At 37.7% G+C, this 18,697-nt stretch overlaps 1 protein-coding gene across 1 annotated transcript in view; it reads left to right on the forward strand.

The window, feature by feature from the left end:
* DENND4C (DENN domain containing 4C) overlaps positions 1-18,697 on the forward strand; it is a 140,941-nt gene that overhangs the window by 49,977 nt on the left and 72,267 nt on the right. Inside the window, 4 exon segments of the mRNA XM_021682458.2 lie at positions 11,315-11,553; positions 13,806-13,872; positions 15,184-15,242; positions 16,097-16,241. Coding sequence (XP_021538133.1) covers positions 11,315-11,553; positions 13,806-13,872; positions 15,184-15,242; positions 16,097-16,241 — 510 coding nt within the window.

The raw sequence follows: 18,697 nt of genomic DNA on the forward strand, positions 1-18,697 counted from the left end.
TTTTCCTCTTTTATTAAACCTATATTGTCTGTGTTTTTATCCCATAAAATAATTAATATGATGTCAGTTTATTTGAATATTAGGATTATTTGGCCACAATATATTTTGGGTTAAATTTGGACTGTAGTGCCCAAGGTGAGAAGTCAACCATGAAAATTGGCATCAGGATGAAGCTACCTCTGGAGCCTCTACAGAAGCAAATATAAAGTCTTTCTAGAGCGATACCCCCAAAATCCAAGCCTCAAGATGATATTATACTAAAAGTTAGAAGACATAAATTCCATAGGAAGAAGCAACAGCTTTGTAAAGCTGGATTAGACCCTGAAGATACTGAATTGATACAATGACAATATTAAAGATATAAATTAAATATGTAATTGAAATGATTCAAGATGTCGGGCACCTGGGTGGCTCAGTTGGTTAGGCGACTGCTTTCGGCTCAGGTCATGATCCTGGAGTCCCAAGATCGAGTCCCACGTCGGGCTCCCTGCTCAGCAGGGACTCTGCTTCTCCCTCTGACCCTCCCCCCTCTCATGCTCTCTCTCTCTATCTCATTCTCTCTCTCAAATAAATAAATAAAATCTTAAAAAAAAAAAATGATTCGAGATGTCAAAATATCAGGGAAGAACAGTGTATTTTGTGAAATAAGTAGACTGGGAAGAGAATCAGACATCTAGAAATGAAAAATATGGTCCTTAAAATTAGAATCACTGAATGGTTTGAACAGCAGATAAGACATACATGCACGGAAAATTAATGAAGTTCAAGATAGGTTGCCTCAGATGTGGCAAAGAAAAACATCTAAGAGAGTTTAAAAATGTAGAGGATAGAATCAAAAGGATCAGTGGATATTTAATGAATTCCAGAAGGAGAGATTAGAAAAGGGAGAGGCAGCATTTTAAGGGATATTGGTTGGTTGTTTTCCAGGGTTGATGAAAAATTGAGTCTTTTAGATTGAAGATATACTTTGAACCTTCAGCAGAAAGGTTCATATTATAGTGAAACCATAGAACACCAAAGAAAAAAAGCAACCAGAAAGAAAACACATACTTATTTCTAAAGGGACAGCTATTAGATTGTTGGCTAATTTTTCAATGACAACATTGAGGCTCAGAAGACAAATAATATATTAAAATGGAGGGAGTAAGCAGAGATCAGTTTAAAAACATATAGAAAGTACTGACCAGGCTTTGCAGAAAATGGCAAAGTAGGAGGATCCTGGGCTCACCTCATCCCATAGGTATATCTAGGTAACACTCACATCAGTGTAAAGAACGCAGAAAACAATCTGAAGATGGGCAGAACAAATGTAGAGAAGAGGCCACGTGAAAGAGGGTCAGAAGGGCAGAGAAGTGGTTGGGAGCTAAAGGGACATGCATGGACTGTCTGTGGGAGGGAGGGACATCACCAGCCCGGAGAAGGGAGGGAAATAGACCCTCACACTGAGGAGCCTGTGTGGGTAAGACAAATCCCCATAATATTTGGCTTTGAAAACCAGAGGGGGGCGGCGCCTCAGTGGCTCAGTTGTTAAGCGTCTGCCTTCAGCTCAGGTCATGATCGGAGAGTCCTGGGATTGAGCCCCGCATCGGGCTCCCAGCTCTGCGGGAAGCCTGCTTCTCCCTCTCCTGCTCCCCCTGCTTGTGTTCCCTCTCTCCCTGTCTCTCTCTGTCAAATTAAAAAAAACAAAACAAAAAAAATCTTTAAAAAAAAAAGAAGGGCTGAATTTCATGAGTTCTTACACTCAGTGGGACTTAAAGCCTGGTTGTTTAAAAATCAGCAGGCTAGGTTCTAGGACAGCAGGGTGAGTGAGAGGAAACTCCTCACTCTTTTTTTTTTTTTAGATTTTATTTATTTATTTGACAGAGAGAGACAGCGAAAGAGGTAACACAATCAGGGGGAGTGGGAGAGAGAGAAGCAGGCTTCCCACTGAGCAGGGAGTCCGATGCGGGGCTCGATCCCAGGACCCTGGGATCATGACCTGAGCCGAAGGCAGAAGCTTAACGACTGAGTCACCCAGGTGCCCCGTGAGTCCTCACCCTTAAAGAGATAGCACAACAAACAGTACACAGATATACAGCATGGAAGCAGCAGTTTGAAAACTGGGGCATAGGGAGGGAGAGTTATTTATTCATCTCAGAATGTATCTTTAAGGGTAGGGTTCCCTGAGTGACTTTTCCAAAACAAAGGAGCTGGCAGGTGCCATTTCCCTCCCCCCCACCTCCCAGCATAAACACACAACTACCTGTGGGAACCATTCACTATCTAAAGTTGATTAAATTGCGTCCCACCCCTCCAGCCAGGCCTGCCTCTGTCCTAGTGCTGTGAGTCCCCTCCCCCAGAAGACTGGCTCAAACCTTGCCAACACCAAGTTTCCCGACTGTGCACTTTGTGTGGCCTCAGTCCTGGTGGCAGTGGCTGGTTACCTCCTGTGGAGGATGCATGCACCTTGTTAAAACTGAGCACCCCACTGGTGTGTGCTTTGCAGGTCAGCCCCAGCTGGCTCTGGTCTTGGCAGCACTAGCACATCCCTTGTGGAAGAGGACCGACCAGCACAAAACTAATAGGGACTGTGTATGCCATCCCCCTCCCCCCAGCATGGACTTTGCCAGTTACCATGGCTGGTCTTGGCAGTGGAGGTATGTCCCCTGTGGGAGAGGACCAGCATGTACCTTGTTAAAACTGCATGGTCCACCCACTACTTTCAAGAGCAGGAGACTCAGGTAACTTTCCTAACTCACAGAAACAGACACAGAGTTAGACAAAATAATGAGATAGGAATATGCCCCAAATGAAAGAACAGGATAAAAACAGCAAGAAACCTAAGCGAAGGGGTGCCTGGGTAGCTTAGTTGGTTAAGCGTCTGCCTTCGGCTTGGGTCATGATCCCAGGGTCCTGGGATAGAGCCCTGCATCGGGCTCCTTGCTCAGAGGGAGCCTGCTTCTCCCTCTCCCTCTTTCTGCTGCTCCTCCTGCTTGTACTGTCTCTCTGTCAAATAAAGAAAATAAAATCTTAGAAAAATAATAAAGATTAAAAAAAAAAAAAGAAACCTAAGTGAAACCAATAAGTAATATGCCCAATAGAGAATTTAAAGTAGTGATCATAAAGATACTTACTGAACTTGAGAAAAGAGTGGAGGACATCAGTGAGACTATTAAAAAAGATTAAAAAAGAACCACTTGGAGATAAAGAACACAGTAATTGAAATTAAAAATACACTAGATGAAATAAATAGCAGACTAGAGGAAGCAGAAGAATGAAACCGTGATCTGGAGATCAGAGTAATAGAAAGTAACCAAGCTGAGCAGGTGAGAGAAAAAAATTATGCAAAATGAGAAGAGGCTTAGGGAACTCAGTTACTCTAAAAGCATAATAAAATTCTCATTATAGGGATCCCAGAAGAAGAGGGAGAAAAGGGAGCAGAAAATTTATTTGAAGAAATAATAGCTCAAAACTCCCCATATCTGGGGAAGGAAACAGAAATCCAGATTTAGGAGACATTGAGAAGTCCCAACAAAATCACCCCAAGGAGGTTCACACTAAGATCCATAATAATTAAAATGGCAAAAAGTAGTGATAAAGAGAGAATTTTAAAAGCAGCAAGTGAAAAGAAGACAGTTAACATAGAAGGGAAACCCCATAGGCTATCAGCAGATTTTTTAGCAGAAACTTTGCAGACCAGAACGGAGTGGCATGATATGTTCAAAGTGCTGAATGGGAAAAATCTGCGGCCAAGAATACTCTTATCTAGTGAGGTTATCATTCAGAATAGAAAGAGATAAAGAGTTTCCCAGACAAATAAAAGTTAAAGGAGTTCATCACCAGTAAACCAGTCCTACAAGAAATGTTAAATGGGACTCTTTGAGTGGGAAGGAAAGGCCATAAATAAAAGTAAGAAAAGTAGGAAGCATAAAAACAGTAAACGTAAGTGAAACATCTGTGCAAATCAGTCAAGGGACTCACAAAATAAAAGAATGTAAAGTATGGGGCGCCTGGGTGGCTCAGTGGTTAAGCGTCTGCCTTCGGCTCAGATCATGATCCCAGGGTCCTGGGATCGAGTCCCACATCGGGCTCCCTGCTCAGCCGGGAGTCTGCTTCTCCCTCTCCCACTCCCCCTGCTTGTGTTCCTGCTCTCGCTATCTCTCTCTCTGTCAAGTAAATAAATAAAATCTTAAAAAAAAAAAGAATGTAAAGTATGATACCATATTTCTAAAACGTGGGAAGGAGAAGAATAAAGAATGGGTTCAAACTTAAGCAACCAGCAACTTAATATAGACTGCTATATGCACAAGATCTCATATACAAACCTAATGGTAACCACAAATCATAATACAGTAATAGATATGCAAAACATAAAGAGAAAAGAATCCAAGATATTACTAAAGCCAACTTATCGTAAGAGAAGAGAGGAAGGGAATAAAGGAACAAAGAAGAACTACAAAAACAACCACAAAACAAGTAACAAAATGGCAATAAATACATACCTATCAATGATTACTTCGAATGTAAATGGACTAAATGCTTCAATCAAAGGAAAAAGTATGATCGAATGGATAAAAAAACAAGACCCATTTATATGCTGCCAACAAGAGACTCATTTCAGAACTAAAGATACCTGCAGGTGAGGTGGAGAAGAATTTCTCATGCAAATAGATGTCAAAAGGAATCGGGTAGCAATACTTATGTTGGATAAAACAGACTTTTTTTTTTTTAAGATTTTATTTATTTATTTGACAGAGAGAGAAGGAGCACAAGCAGGGGGAGTGGGAGAAGGAGAAGCAGGCTCCCCACTGAGCAGGAAGGCTGATGTGGGGCTCAACCCCAGGACCCTGGGATCATGACCTGAGCTGAAGGCAGACGCTTAACCAACTGAGCCAGCCAGGCACCCTGATAAAAGAGACTTTAAAGCAATTACTGTAACAAGAGACAAAGAAGGCACCACACACACGCACACACACACACACACATTTAGAGGGAGAGGGAGAGATAGAATCTTAAGCAGGCTCCACACCCAGTGCAGAGCCCAATCTCACAATCCTGAGATTGTGACCTAGGCCAAAATCAAGTCAGATGCTTAACTGACTGAGCCACCTGGGCGCCCCAAAGAAGGACACTGTTAAAGGGTACAATCCAACAAGAAGTTACAACAATTGTAAAAATTTATGCACCCAACACAGGAGCACCCGGATATGTAAAACAGTTAATGACAAACATAAAGGAACTCATTGATAATAATACAATAATAGTAAGGTACGTTAACACCCCACTTATGTCAGTGGACAGATCATCCAAACAAAATCAACAAGGAAAACAGTGGCTTTGAATGGATTTAATAGATATATTCAGAAACCAGATGGATTTAATAGATATAGTCAGAAAATTTCATCTTAAAACAGCAGAATACACATTCTTTTCAAGTACACATGGAACATTCTCTAGAATAGATCACATATTAGGCCACAAAACAAGTCTCAACAAATTCAAAAAGACTGAAATCACACCATGCATCTTTTCTGACCGCAACACAATGAAACTAGAAATCAACTGTAAGAAAAAAACCTGGAAAGAGCACAAATACATTGAGGTCAAATAACATGCTACTAAACAATGAATGGGTCAACCAAGTAATCAAAGAAAAAAATCAGAAAATACATGAAAATGCAATGGTCCAAAATCTTCGGGATGCAGCAAAAGTGGCTCTAAGAAGTTTAATAACAATACAGACCTACCTCAAGAAGCAAGAAAAATCTCAAGCAACTTAACCTCACACCTAAAGGAGCTAGAAAAAGAAGAAAGAAACAAAACTCAAAACCAGCAAAAGGAAGGAAATAATAAAGATTAGAGCAGAAATAAATAATATAGAAACTAAAAAAAACAGTAGTATATATCAGTGAAACCAGAAGCTGGTCCTTTGAAAAGATCAATAAAATTGATTCTAGATTTATCTAGCTAGATTCATCAAAAAAAGAGAACTCAAAAAAAAAAAATAACAGCTGAGACCGTAGAAATACAAAGAATTGTAAGGGAATGTTTTGAAATTATATGCCAACAGACTTGTCAACCTAGAAAAACCTCGATAAATTCCTGGAAGCATGTAACCTCCCAAAACTGAATCAGGAAGAAACAGAAAATTTGAACAGACCAATTAACAGCAATGATACTGAATCAGTAATCAAAAAACTCCCAACAAACAAAAGTCTAGGACCAGATGGTTTTACAGATGAATTCTACCAAACACTTAAAGAAGAGTTAATACCTATTCTTCTCAAAGTTTTCCAAAAAATAGAAGGAAAACTTCTAGATTCATTCTATGAAGCCAGTACCAAAACCAGATAAAGACAGTACAGAAAAAGAGAACTATAGGGGCGCCTGGGTGGCTCAGTTGGTTGAGCGACTGCCTTCGGCTCAGGTCATGATCCTGGAGTCCCGGGATCGAGTCCCGCATCGGGCTCCCTGCTCGGCGGGGAGTCTGCTTCTCCCTCTGACCTTCCTCCCTCTCATGCTCTCTGTCTCTCATTGTCTCTCTCGCAAATAAATAAAATCTTAAAAAAAAAAGAACTATAGGCCAATATCTCTGATGAATGTAGATGCAAAAATCCTCAACAAAATATTAGCAAACTGAATCTAAGAATACATTTAAAAAAATCTTTCATCACAATCAAGTGGGATCTATTCTGGGGATGCAAGGGTGGTTCAGTATTTGCAAATCAGACTGCACAATATATCACATCAATAAGAGAAAGGATAAAAACGATATGATCATTTCGGTAGGTGCAAAGTACAACATCCATTCATGATAAAAACTCTCAACAGAGTAGAGTTAGAGGGAACATGCCTCAACCTAATAAAGGCCATATATGAAAAACCTACAGCGAACATCATCCTCCATGGAGAAAAACTGAGAGCTTTCCCCCTAAGTCAGTAACAAGCAAGGATGTCCACTCTCACCACTTACTTAACATAGTATTGGAAGTTCTAACTGCAGCAATCACACAACAAAAAGAAAAGGCATCCAAATCAGCAAGGAATAAGTAAGACTTTTATTATTTGCAGATGACATGATACTATATATGTAAAACCCTAAAAATTCCACCAAAAAACTACAAGAACTGATGATGGAATTCACTAAAGTTGAAGGATACAAAATCAATGTGCAGACATCTGTTGCATTTCTATACACTAATAATGAAGCAGCAGAAAGAGAAATTTAAAACAATCTCATTTGCACCTGCACCAAAAAAAAAATAGGAATAAGCATGACCAAGATGGTGAAAGACTTATACTTGGAAATGTATGAACATTGATGAAAAGAATTGAAGATGGGGGTGCCTGGGTGGCTCAGTCGTTAAGCATCTGCCTTTGGCTTGGGTCATGATCCCAGGGTCCTGGGACAGAGCCCCGCATTGGGCTCCCTGCTCCGTGGGAAGCCTGCTTCTCCCTCTCCCACTCCCCCTGCTTGTGTTCCCTCTCTCACTGTGTCTCTCTCTGTCAAATAAATAAATCTTTAAAAAAAAAAAAATTGAAGATGATGCAAAGAATTGGAAAGATATCCTATGCTCATGGATTAGAAGAACGAATATTGTTAAAATGTCCATACTATCCAAAGTAATCTACAGATTTAATGCAGTTCCTATCAAAATACCAACAGCATTTTTCAGAGAACTAGAACAAACAATCCTCAAATTTGTATGGAACCACAAAAGACCCTGAATAGCCAAAGCAATCTTGAAAAAGAGAAAGGTGAAGATACCATAATTCCAGATTTCATGTTATATTACAAAGCTGTAGTAATCAAAACAGTATGGTACTGACACAAAAATAGACACAAATCAATGGGAACAGAATACAAAGTCCAGAAATAAACCCACAATTATATGGTCAATGAAGGAGGCAAGATTATGCAATGGGAAAAAGACAGTCTTTTCAACAAATGATGTAAGGAAAACTGGACAGGTACATACAAAAGAATGAAACTAGATTACTTTCTTAACCATACCCCAAAATAAACTTAAAATGGATTAAAGATCTAAATATGAGACTTGAAACCATAAAAATCCTAGAAAAGATCATAGGCAGTAATTTCTCTGACATAGGCCATAGCAATATCTTTCTAGATATGTCTCTTGAGGCAAGGCAAACAAAAGCAAAAATAAGCTGCTAGGATTACATCAAAATAAAAAACTTCTGCGCAGGGCGCCTGGGTGGCTCAGTCGTTAAGCGTCTGCCTTCGGCTCAGGTCATGATCCCAGGGTCCTGGGATCGAGCCCCTCATCGGGCTCCCTGCTTGGCAGGAAGCCTGCTTCTCCCTCTCCCACTCCCCCTGCTTGTGTTCCTGCTCTCACTATCTCTCTGTCAAATAAATAAATAAAATCTTTTAAAAAAAAAACAACAAAACTTCTGCACAGCAAAGGAAACAGCCAACAGAACTAAAAAGCAATCTATTGAATGGGTGAAAATATTTTGCAAATGAAATATCTGATAAGGGGTTAGTATCCAAAATATATAAAGAACCTATACAACTCAACAGCAAAAAACCCATAATAAACCAAATAGGCAGAAGACATGAACAGACATTTCTTCCAAAGAAGACACACAGATGGCGAACAGGCACATGAAAAGATGCTCAACATCACTCCTCATCAGGGAAATGCAAATAAAAACTACAATAAAATATCACCTCACACCTGTCAGAATGGCTAAAATCAACACAAACAAGTGTTGGTGAGGATGTGGAAAAAAGGGAACCCTTGTGCACTGTTGGTGGGAATGCAAACTGGTACAGTTGGTGTGGAAGACAGTATGGAGGTTTCTCAGAAAAATTAAAAATAGAAGGGACATGTGCACCCCTATGTTTATTGCAGCAGTATTTAAATTATTGAAGCAGTCCAAGGGTCCATTGATAGATGAATGGATAAAGAAGAAGTGGTATATATATATACAATGGAATATTGTTCAGCCAGAAAAAGAATGAAATCCTGCCTTTTGCAACAACATGGATGGACCTAGAGAGTATAATGCTAAGTGAAACTAAGCCAGAGAAAGACAAATACCATATGATTTCACTCATATATGGAATTTAAGAAACAAAACAAGTGAACAAAGGGGGAAAAAAGAGACAAGCCAAAAAACCACTCTCACCTATAGAGAAAAAGCAGATGGTTACCAGAGGGGAGGTGGGTGGGAGGATGGGTGAAATAGGTAAAGGGAATGAAGAGTATACTTATCTTCATAAGCAACTGAGTAATATATGGAATTGCTGAATCACTGTATTGTATACTTGAAACTAATATAACACTGTATATTAACTATACTGGAATTAAAATTAAAAAAGAAATACTAGCCTTAAAAGATGAATAATAGAACCCCACTGGAATAAAAAAAATCTGTTTATTCGAAGATACTGGGGGTGCCTGGGTAGTTCGGTTAAGCAACTGATTTCAGCTCAGGTTATGATCTCAGGCTCCTCGAAACTACTTGTCCCTCTGCCCCTCCCCCCATGCGTGTATGTTCTCTCGTGCTCTTTCTCTCAAATAAATAATCTTAAAAAAAAAAAAGATACCCTTAAGAAGGTGAAAAAGTAGGTCACAGGCTGGGAGAAAATAATGCAATATATTAGTCTTGTGTCCAGAGTATATAAAGAACTTATACATTATCAGCAAGGAAAAGAAACAATTCTGTGGCCCAGCAGTTATACTCTTGAGCTCATCCCAAAGGAAAAGATTGTATATATTTTCCAAAAGACATGTATATGCTTTATTTGTAATAGTAATTGAAAAAATACATAAAGCAGTAATACTGACATAAATAATAATTTAAAATAAGAAAGATGGTGAAATTATTTTAGGAAATAAAAAGTAAATAAAACTATGAATTTAGTAGAAATTTAAAAGTTAAAAGCTCTCTTAGGAAATTTGATAAAATAGTTTATTGAAAAGTATAACTAACCAATGCTGACTCTTGTGGATCAAGTAAAACACATCTGTGGCCTCATTCTACAGGGTGTAAGTTTAAAACCACCGTATTAATGATAATGAAGGTTAAGTATCCAGCATAATGTCTGGAACATAAGTAAAGTACACACTGAATGAAGGCCAATTCTATATTAACTGGGTTGTTTACAACTAAGGTAAGTGTTTAGCTAAGAATTATTTATAGTTCTCTCATTGAAAGATAAATATACATGAAAATTTTAAGATCTTCCAACACTTAAGAGTTACTAAATTTACTTTGATTGGTGGAGAACAACAAAGCCTCATTGAGATGCTTTGTCATATTGCTTGTTAAAGATCTCTTGAGATCGGGCGCCTGGGTGGCTCAGTTGGTTAAGCGACTGCCTTCGGCTCAGGTCATGATCCTGGAGTCCCGGGATCGAGTCCTACATCGGGCTCCCTGCTCGGCGGGGAGTCTGCTTCTCCCTCTGACCCTCCCCCCTCGTGCTCTCTCTCTCTCTCTCTCTCTCTCTCTCTCATTCTCTCTCTCAAATAAATAAAATCTTTAAAAAAAAAAAATCTCTTGAGATCTTTGAAATAATTGTATCCGGGAGAGTTGTATTTGTAAAGACAAGTGTTAATGTGATGCACACACACTGTATATATGTGGTGATATGTGTGTGTGTATATATAGTGTGTGTATGTATATATACATACATATGTGTGTATATATATATAGTGACTAAGTAGTTATAAGATTTATAAAAGAGAGGTATCACTATTTGTTTCCAGAACTTTTTCATTACCTTAAACAGGAACTTCCCCCACCCCTACCCCTGGTTCCTGGTAATCTCTATTCTAGTTTCTACGAATTTGCCTATTTTAGGAAGCTCATATAAGTGGAATCATAAAATATTTGTCCTTGGTGTTTAGCTTATTTCACTTAGTACAGTGTTTCCAAGGTTCATCCAGTATCTGTCAGAATTTTATTCCTTCATTCCTTTTTAAGGATGAATAACATTCCATCGCATGTGTATACCACCTTTTGTTTATCCATTCATCTGTTGATGGACTTTGGCATTGTTTCCACCATTTGTCTATTGTGAATAATGCTGCTGTGAACACTGGTGTACAAGTATCTGTTTGAGTCCCTGCTTTCCGTTCTTTTGGATATATTCTTATTAGTGGAATTGCTGGATCATATGGTAATTATTTTTTAAATTTTGAAGAAGCTGCCAAATGGTTTTGCACAGTAGCTGTGCCATTTTATATTCCCACCAGCAGTGTTTGAGGTTTTTCTTATCAAAGTGTTTCTTTTGTAATCAGAGATAAAGAGAAATTTTTAAAAACAAACTCAAGTTTTGTAATGGAATTCTGTTGCTTTGTAGGTATATGGAGCTGCCATCCAGTTTTATGAACCTTACTCTCGGGAACTTCTGACAGAGAAACAGCTTATGCAACTGGGCCTGTTGACCCCGGTGGAGAGAAAAGTGGTCTCCAAATCCATCAATTCAAACAAATGCATTTGTTTACTCTCACACTGGCCTTTTTTTGAAGCTTTTAGAAAATTTCTCATGTTTATCTACAAACTCTCTGTGTCTGGACCACATCCTCTTCCCATTGAAAAGTATGTATAATGATTAGAAAGATGTCTGGTGGAAAAACTGGGTGTATATGTATACATTTCATTGTTTACCTTACTTTAAGCAGAAAAGTTTGAAGGGAAGAAGGATCAGTCACCTTACTTTTTTACTTGTTCCCTCCTTCACCTGAATCATTGGTTTTAAAATTGAGGAGCGGTGGTTAGAATGATGAAATAATAATCTTTTGAGAATTCAACTGAAGAAGGAACTCATTATACAGTGCACTGTGTGTGTCCTTCCTATTCATTCTCTAATAACCAAGAGAAAAATAGCTATTATACACATACACCTGAACCATACAAATGGACATTCCTGGTTCTAACTATAAAGCATCTCTAAACTGATGTAGAAATTAATAAGGGTGAGTTAATTGATGCTAAAAGTGAGGTTTTGGTTTTAGCATTGAGAAATCCTAGTTTTCCACTCTATTTGTAATTCCCTTTGTCATGGAAATCTTCTGTAAGCAAGAAAAATATATGTGGAGCTGCTGCCTTTATTTTTTTATTTTTAAAGATTATTTATTTATTTATTTATTTCAGAGAGAGAGAATGAGAGAGAGCACATGAGAGGGGGGAGGGTCAGAGGGAGAAGCAGACTCCCTGCCGAGCAGGGAGCCCGATGCGGGACTCGATCCCGGGACTCCAGGATCTTGACCTGAGCCGAAGGCAGTCGCTTAACCAACTGAGCCACCCAGGCGCCCGGAGCTGCTGCCTTTAATTTATTTGTTTTTTTTTTTCTTTTTTAAAATTTAAATTCACTTAATTAACATATACTATATTATTAGTTTCAAAGGTAGATTTCAGTGATTCATTAGTCTTGTATAACACCCAGTGCTCATTACATCACGTGTCCTCCTTAATGTCCATCACCCAGTTACCCCATCCCCCCCCCCCCCCGCAGCAGTCCTCAGTTTGTTTCCTGTAGTTAAGAGTCTCATATGCTTTGTCTCCCCCTCTTATTTCTTTTTTTTTTTTTTTAAAGATTTTATTTATTTATTTGAGACAGAGAGAATGAGAGACAGAGAGCATGAAAGGGAGGAGGGTCAGAGGGAGAAGCAGACTCCCTGCCGAGCAGGGAGCCCGATGCGGGACTCGATCCCGGGACTCCAGGATCATGACCTGAGCCGAAGGCAGTCGCCTAACCAACTGAGCCACCCAGGCGCCCCTCCCCCTCTTATTTCATCCTGTTTTATTTTTCCCTCCCTTCCCCCATGATCCTCTGGATCAGTTAGTGGAGCATCTGACTCGATCTCAGGGTCATGGGTTCAAGCCCCCACGTTGGGTGTAGAGATTACTTTAAAAAAAAAAAACAGGTTTTCTGACTTCTAGTGGCACACTGACTTTTGTTTATTATAGTTAATGATTTATTTTTCCTCCTAACAAACAAGAGGTGTCAAGAGCTTTATGGAAATATAGTATGCGTAAACAGACTTTTCATACAATTTCAGAAATTTCACGTTATAGCAAAAGACTATCAGCAAAGCATACTAGTTAGCGGAAAGGTAAGGGCAGTTATTTGACTTTCATGTTGTACTCTTAGGATGCCAAACTAATAGTTCATAGTTCTAGATTTAACTTTGAACTTTCAGGTTAGCTTAAAATTGTTTGTAAAACTTAATGTTAGGGACAAGTTAGCAACCTTTCGAAAAATTAAGATTCTATGAATAGTTTGAGGAAATAAAATCAGTGTATGTGATCAAAATTTTTTTCTCAGATGAAATAATACTTTGCATGTTAGTGGCTCCTAAGAGCTCAAAGCTTTGGAGAAACTTAAGAAGCATTATTTGTAGGTGGAGAAATAAGGTAAGTGGTTTGCCCAGAGTTATAGTAAAAGAACTGTATTAATTAAATTAATACTTAATTAACATTAATTATTGGGATTAAATTCAGTATTAGTTTTAATTTATTGTATTGCAGTTAGTTGCTTCCCATACTGGCACTGGTAACCAGACAATAAAAATTAGCTTCTTTCATGAAAACTGTATTTGTGTTATTTTTATTTTCCTGGTAATATTAGGGTATATCAATATGGACTTTTAATCAGGAAATATATTGTGTATTTCAGAAGTTTAGTGGGATGAATAAATTTATTTACACTAGATAAATTTATTTAACATGAATTTTAGGTAAGTGGTTTTGTCAGATCTGGAATGATATATATAATATTTAAAATTTGTTAAAATCTATGAAGCATTTTAGAAAAGTAATTATGATCTGTATTTCAAATTTTTTTCTAGGCACATTTCACACTTCATGCAAAACATCCCTTTTCCTTCACCACAAAGACCAAGAATCCTTGTACAGGTAATGAAAAACAAATATTTTTGAGGGAAGCTCTGCATATGTTCATTCTAGTTATTGCAGAGTGGGTTCTATGGCCCTTTGAGTTTGAGGTGGAACAATATGTGTCTATAAAGTCCTTGAATTTCCTGTATTTTATCTTTTATTTGGGTGGTCAGAATTGGAATAAATATAATCTTTGATTCATGACATTATCATCATTGGTCTGTGCATGGCTTTTATGTAGCTGATTTTAATAATGTAAAACCCAGAATTGTGTTATGGGCATGTTTTTCAATCAGAGCAATTAATAAGTATTAAATATGAAATGATTTGTGGTTGAAGGGAAAAAGTGAAATAGTCTATGAAAGGTCTTCAAACTTTCTGTGTTAAAGGACCAGTTTCTTTTTGTTTCCAATCAGTGGCAGACCTATATAAGTTTACAGCTTGTGAAAAGTGCACCTTACCATGTAAGCAGTGTAGACATGAACATGTCTGTGCCCTGTCTAAAGACAAGAGTCCTCTGATCATGTACTTGGGGGTAGGAGCAGTGTCATATTGCCATTCAAGTTTCTAAATGGTTTGCTCTCCATTTATATACAATCTTTTCCTGGACCAGTAACAGTTTGCAGACTGGCACTTCGAGTGGTACTGATCTATCTATAGAGGCAAGCTATTTAAAAATTGTTCTCTAAGATGTTATCAACATTATATATGATATGGTGGCATTAAGGCAAATATTGTTAATCTTGAATGTACTGCAGTTATGTACTTCAGCAGATATTAATATATAGTAATTGACTGCCAAATGCCTGCCAGTCTATAGAGTAAATAAACTTGAAGCTTTTAAAAAGCAGTTACTTCATAATTTTATTTATTTATTTTTTTTTAAAAGATTTTATTTTATTTATTTGACAGAGAGAGAGAGACAGTGAGAAAGGGAACCCAAGCAGGGGGAGTGGGAGAGGGAGAGGGAGAAGCAGGCTTCCCGCAGAGCAGGGAGCCCGATGTGGGACTCGATCCCAGGACCCTGGGATCATGACCTGAGCCGAAGGCAGACGCTTAACGACTGAGCCACCCAGGCGCCCCACTTCATAATTTTAAAATAACTGTTTTAAACAGTTAACTGAATCAAAATTCAGTTGAATTAACCATTTAATTTAAAAGAACTAATATAATACCTCTGAGTAAATACAGTTATTGTTTTATATCTTAGTATATTTCTGAAACTATGTCAGTTTGCATATTAAACTACTTTCTATATTACCCTTGATATAAATATTTAGGTTTCAAGATTGGCTTGATAATTCATCTTTTCTTTTTTTTTTTTTGAAGCTTTCAGTCCATGATGCATTAATATTATCACAGCCAGTTTCTACACCTTTACCACTAAGGTAATTAATAGTATCTAAAATGATATTTTCATTCACTTGGGAGAAGAATGCTTTAAAATATTTTAAGGGCTAGGATAATAAAGTTAAGTGTTATCTTTTACATAAGGATAGCCTTAATGTTTCTATCTTTGATAGCTGGATGGATGGTGGGCCATCCACCATTTAAAAAATGTAATATTGATGAGCGTTGCAAGACTGGGTGTAGGGAATACCTCTGTTTTCCTTTCCTCTCCCCTCCTCGTATCCAGTTCGTAGCTAAATATTCGGGGTGAACTGATTTTAACCTCCCCAAATATCTCAAATCTGTTAGCTTCTGTTCATCTGCATCACTAGTCCAGATAGTATGATCTCTTACCTGGACAACTTTGTTACTACCCTTTTAATTGGTACTCTTCTTTTTCTTTCATTTCATTATCCACACTGCAGCCAGGTGTCCTTTTGAGAATGCAAATATAATTGTGTTGTTTCTATTTTGACATAATCTTTTGCCCTTTTCTTACTATGCTTTAGTCACAATAAGTGTATTTCAATTTCCTGGAAATGATGGTAGCTTTTTCTTGCCTCATTGCCTCTGCATATGTTGGCTTCTCCCTAACTTCCATTCTTTTGAACTCAACTCAAATGATTCTTTGGGAAAATCTTCTCTGATAAACTCCCCTTTGTTACCAAAGGTTGAGTTTGAATCATTCTGTTATATTATCTCATTAAATTTGCTACTTCTCAGTGATAACTAAATCAGGACTTGAAATTAGCACTAGATTCTCAATCCTAATATTTAGGAAATAATTTAATAAGCAAATCGTAACATGTTTTAGCACAATAGTTCATAATCATCTTTTTCTCTTTTCTCCTAGTGGAGCAAACTTCAGCATTTTGTTAATGAATCTGGGTCCTGAGAATTGTGCGACACTGTTGCTCTTTGTTTTACTTGAGAGTAAGATTCTGCTACATTCTCTCAGGCCAGCTGTGTTGACTGGAGTAGCCGAAGCTGTTGTAGCGGTGAGTATAGAATTGTCCTTATAGTACAGGATAACTGACAGAATTTTTACTCTAAAGGGAAATTTCCTTCAATGAAAGCAACTTTGAAATCACCAGGAAATGTTTAACATAAATATAATAGAGTGGCAAAGGGAAATAGTAAGTATAAAGAAAAAAAGGTGACTTCTATTTGAGAGAAAATTTCAGTTTCTGATTTTTCATATATTAGAGTACTTCAGATAATCTATATGATTACATAACAAAACTCATGAATAAATCTTATTATATTAAACAAGAGACTGGCCAATTTCATCTGCCCTAAAATTATGCAAATGAATTACACAGTTAATCACTCCCAGTTTTAACTTTTAATCAGATTATTGTGAGCCAGTAACATAGGAAATTCTAAATGATTGTGAAATAGGATAATGTACAAATGCTTAGCTGTTACGTAAAACATAAATCAAATCAAGTCTTCCTCTGCTTTTTGATGGCTTCCCATTGCAATTAGATGTCTGATCATGTAGGGCTTTATAGATCATAGTATAGAATTTTGGATGTTCCATTTCTCCAACTTTATTTTTCATTATATGTTTAATTGAAAATAGTTGACTGTCCTGTCTTCCCTTCCCCATATTAAGAATGTAATTCACATGGAAATAAAGACCTATCTCTTTATTATCCCTGTGTCCTCAGCACTTATCACAGCTTACTAGCATGGAGTAAGTAAGCACTCTATAAATACCTGTTAAATAAACAAATGGGATATGTTTCCAAGATCTTAATTTGGTCAGAGAAATGCCACTATGACTAAAAACTGAAGTAACCAATGTGAGATAGTTTATGGGGAGCAGAGGTCCTCATTGTGTATTAATTTTCCAAACCTCCACAGTTGCATATAAAAGCAAAAGCCATTGTAACGTGAAAATATTTGTTAAGGACCTGAACAGTTTTAGAAATTCCCACTTCGTCCTGTAAAACATTAGTGTTTACCTATGTTCCTTGCTCAGAATCTTTGTGGCCCAGTGTCTTGATTGATTTCAGCAATATAGTGTAAGAACAGGTGGAAAAATTGTAATGTGTAATTGGGAATCTTATGCAAAATGCAAGATTGCATGAAATTTATGTAACTGATGTTGGAGAACTGCCTGAAATGCATGCAAAACCATTGATAAATGAGGATTTGGCAGTTGTTGAACTGCCTGAATTGCATGCAAAACCATTGATAAAGGAAGATTGGCAATTTATCATTTAAAGAAGAGAAAATGGAAAGGAATGATGACAGGGTAAGTCCTTCAGAACGAGAATGATTTGAATATCAAAGAATATCAAAGAATTAATGGAGCCCCATAGCAAACATTGATGAAACGACTGAGTAGTTTTGTAAAAATGACCCTATTTATGATTGAGCTGTAAAAGTCAAAGGTGAATACAAGGGTGTCACATTTTGCTGTTAGTCTTGTTTTAAAAATTTTTTACATAGTTGCAGGTGTAATGTACCTTTTGTTGAATGGAAGATAGTTTTCACTGTAGGTATCTGAAGTCCTTGCAAGGTCCTTTGGGAGTGGCTCTGTCTGTCCTCTGATGTGATTTCCTACTACTCTGCCCCCTGCTTACTCAGCTCCAATACACAAGCTCCTCCTCAAGCATCGTAGGCAGGCCCCATACTTTAGGGCCTTTGCTCTAAACGTTCCTCCTCTTAGAAGCTCTCTCCTCCTAGATGTCTCCTAGATACCTCTTTTGGGTGTAGGCTCAGTTGTCACTTTCTTAGCCAAGTCTTTCCTGTTTGGCCTCTTTAGCAGTAGAACCTGCTCTCTTTCCTGTTCTGAACTCTAATCCCCATCACTTGGCTTTCATTTTTCTTTTTCCATAGCACTTAGCACTTCATGATAGAGTGTGTGTGTGTGTGTGTGTGGGTGGGTGTGTGTGTGTATACACACATGTCCTCTGTTTATTTTTGCTAGACCAGGTGGTGGCAAACTTTGGCCCACTGGTCAAATCCAGCTTGCCACCTGTTTGTAAATAAAGTTTTACAGAAACATAGGTCATTTATTTGCATACTTCTTATGACTGCTTTCATGCGTGGAGACAAAGTTAGATATTGGTGAGAGACAATATGGCTCACGAGGCCTAAAGTATTTCCTATCTTTCTTGTACAGAGTTTGCTGACCCTTTTGCTAAACTATAAATCTCAGGATGGCAGCAATCTTTGTTCACTGTTAATAGCCTCATCTAGAACAGTGCTTGGCTCATACTAAGTGCGGAAATATTTGACACGTCAATAAATGATTGAAGACAAAATCCTATCCTGAACAACCATCTGGAATAACTGGCAGATGTAATAAATGCTATAGGCATTTCTTTGAGATGAGTGATGATAGAGAAGAGACAGCAAGGATTTTTATAGTAGAGGAAAACTTTTATCATCAGTGATTAGAATTTTCATATTAGCTGATAGTTAAAATTTTAGTCTGTTT

This window comes from Neomonachus schauinslandi, chromosome 13 (assembly GCF_002201575.2).
Source record: "Neomonachus schauinslandi chromosome 13, ASM220157v2, whole genome shotgun sequence".
NCBI classification, from domain to species: Eukaryota; Metazoa; Chordata; class Mammalia; order Carnivora; family Phocidae; genus Neomonachus; species Neomonachus schauinslandi.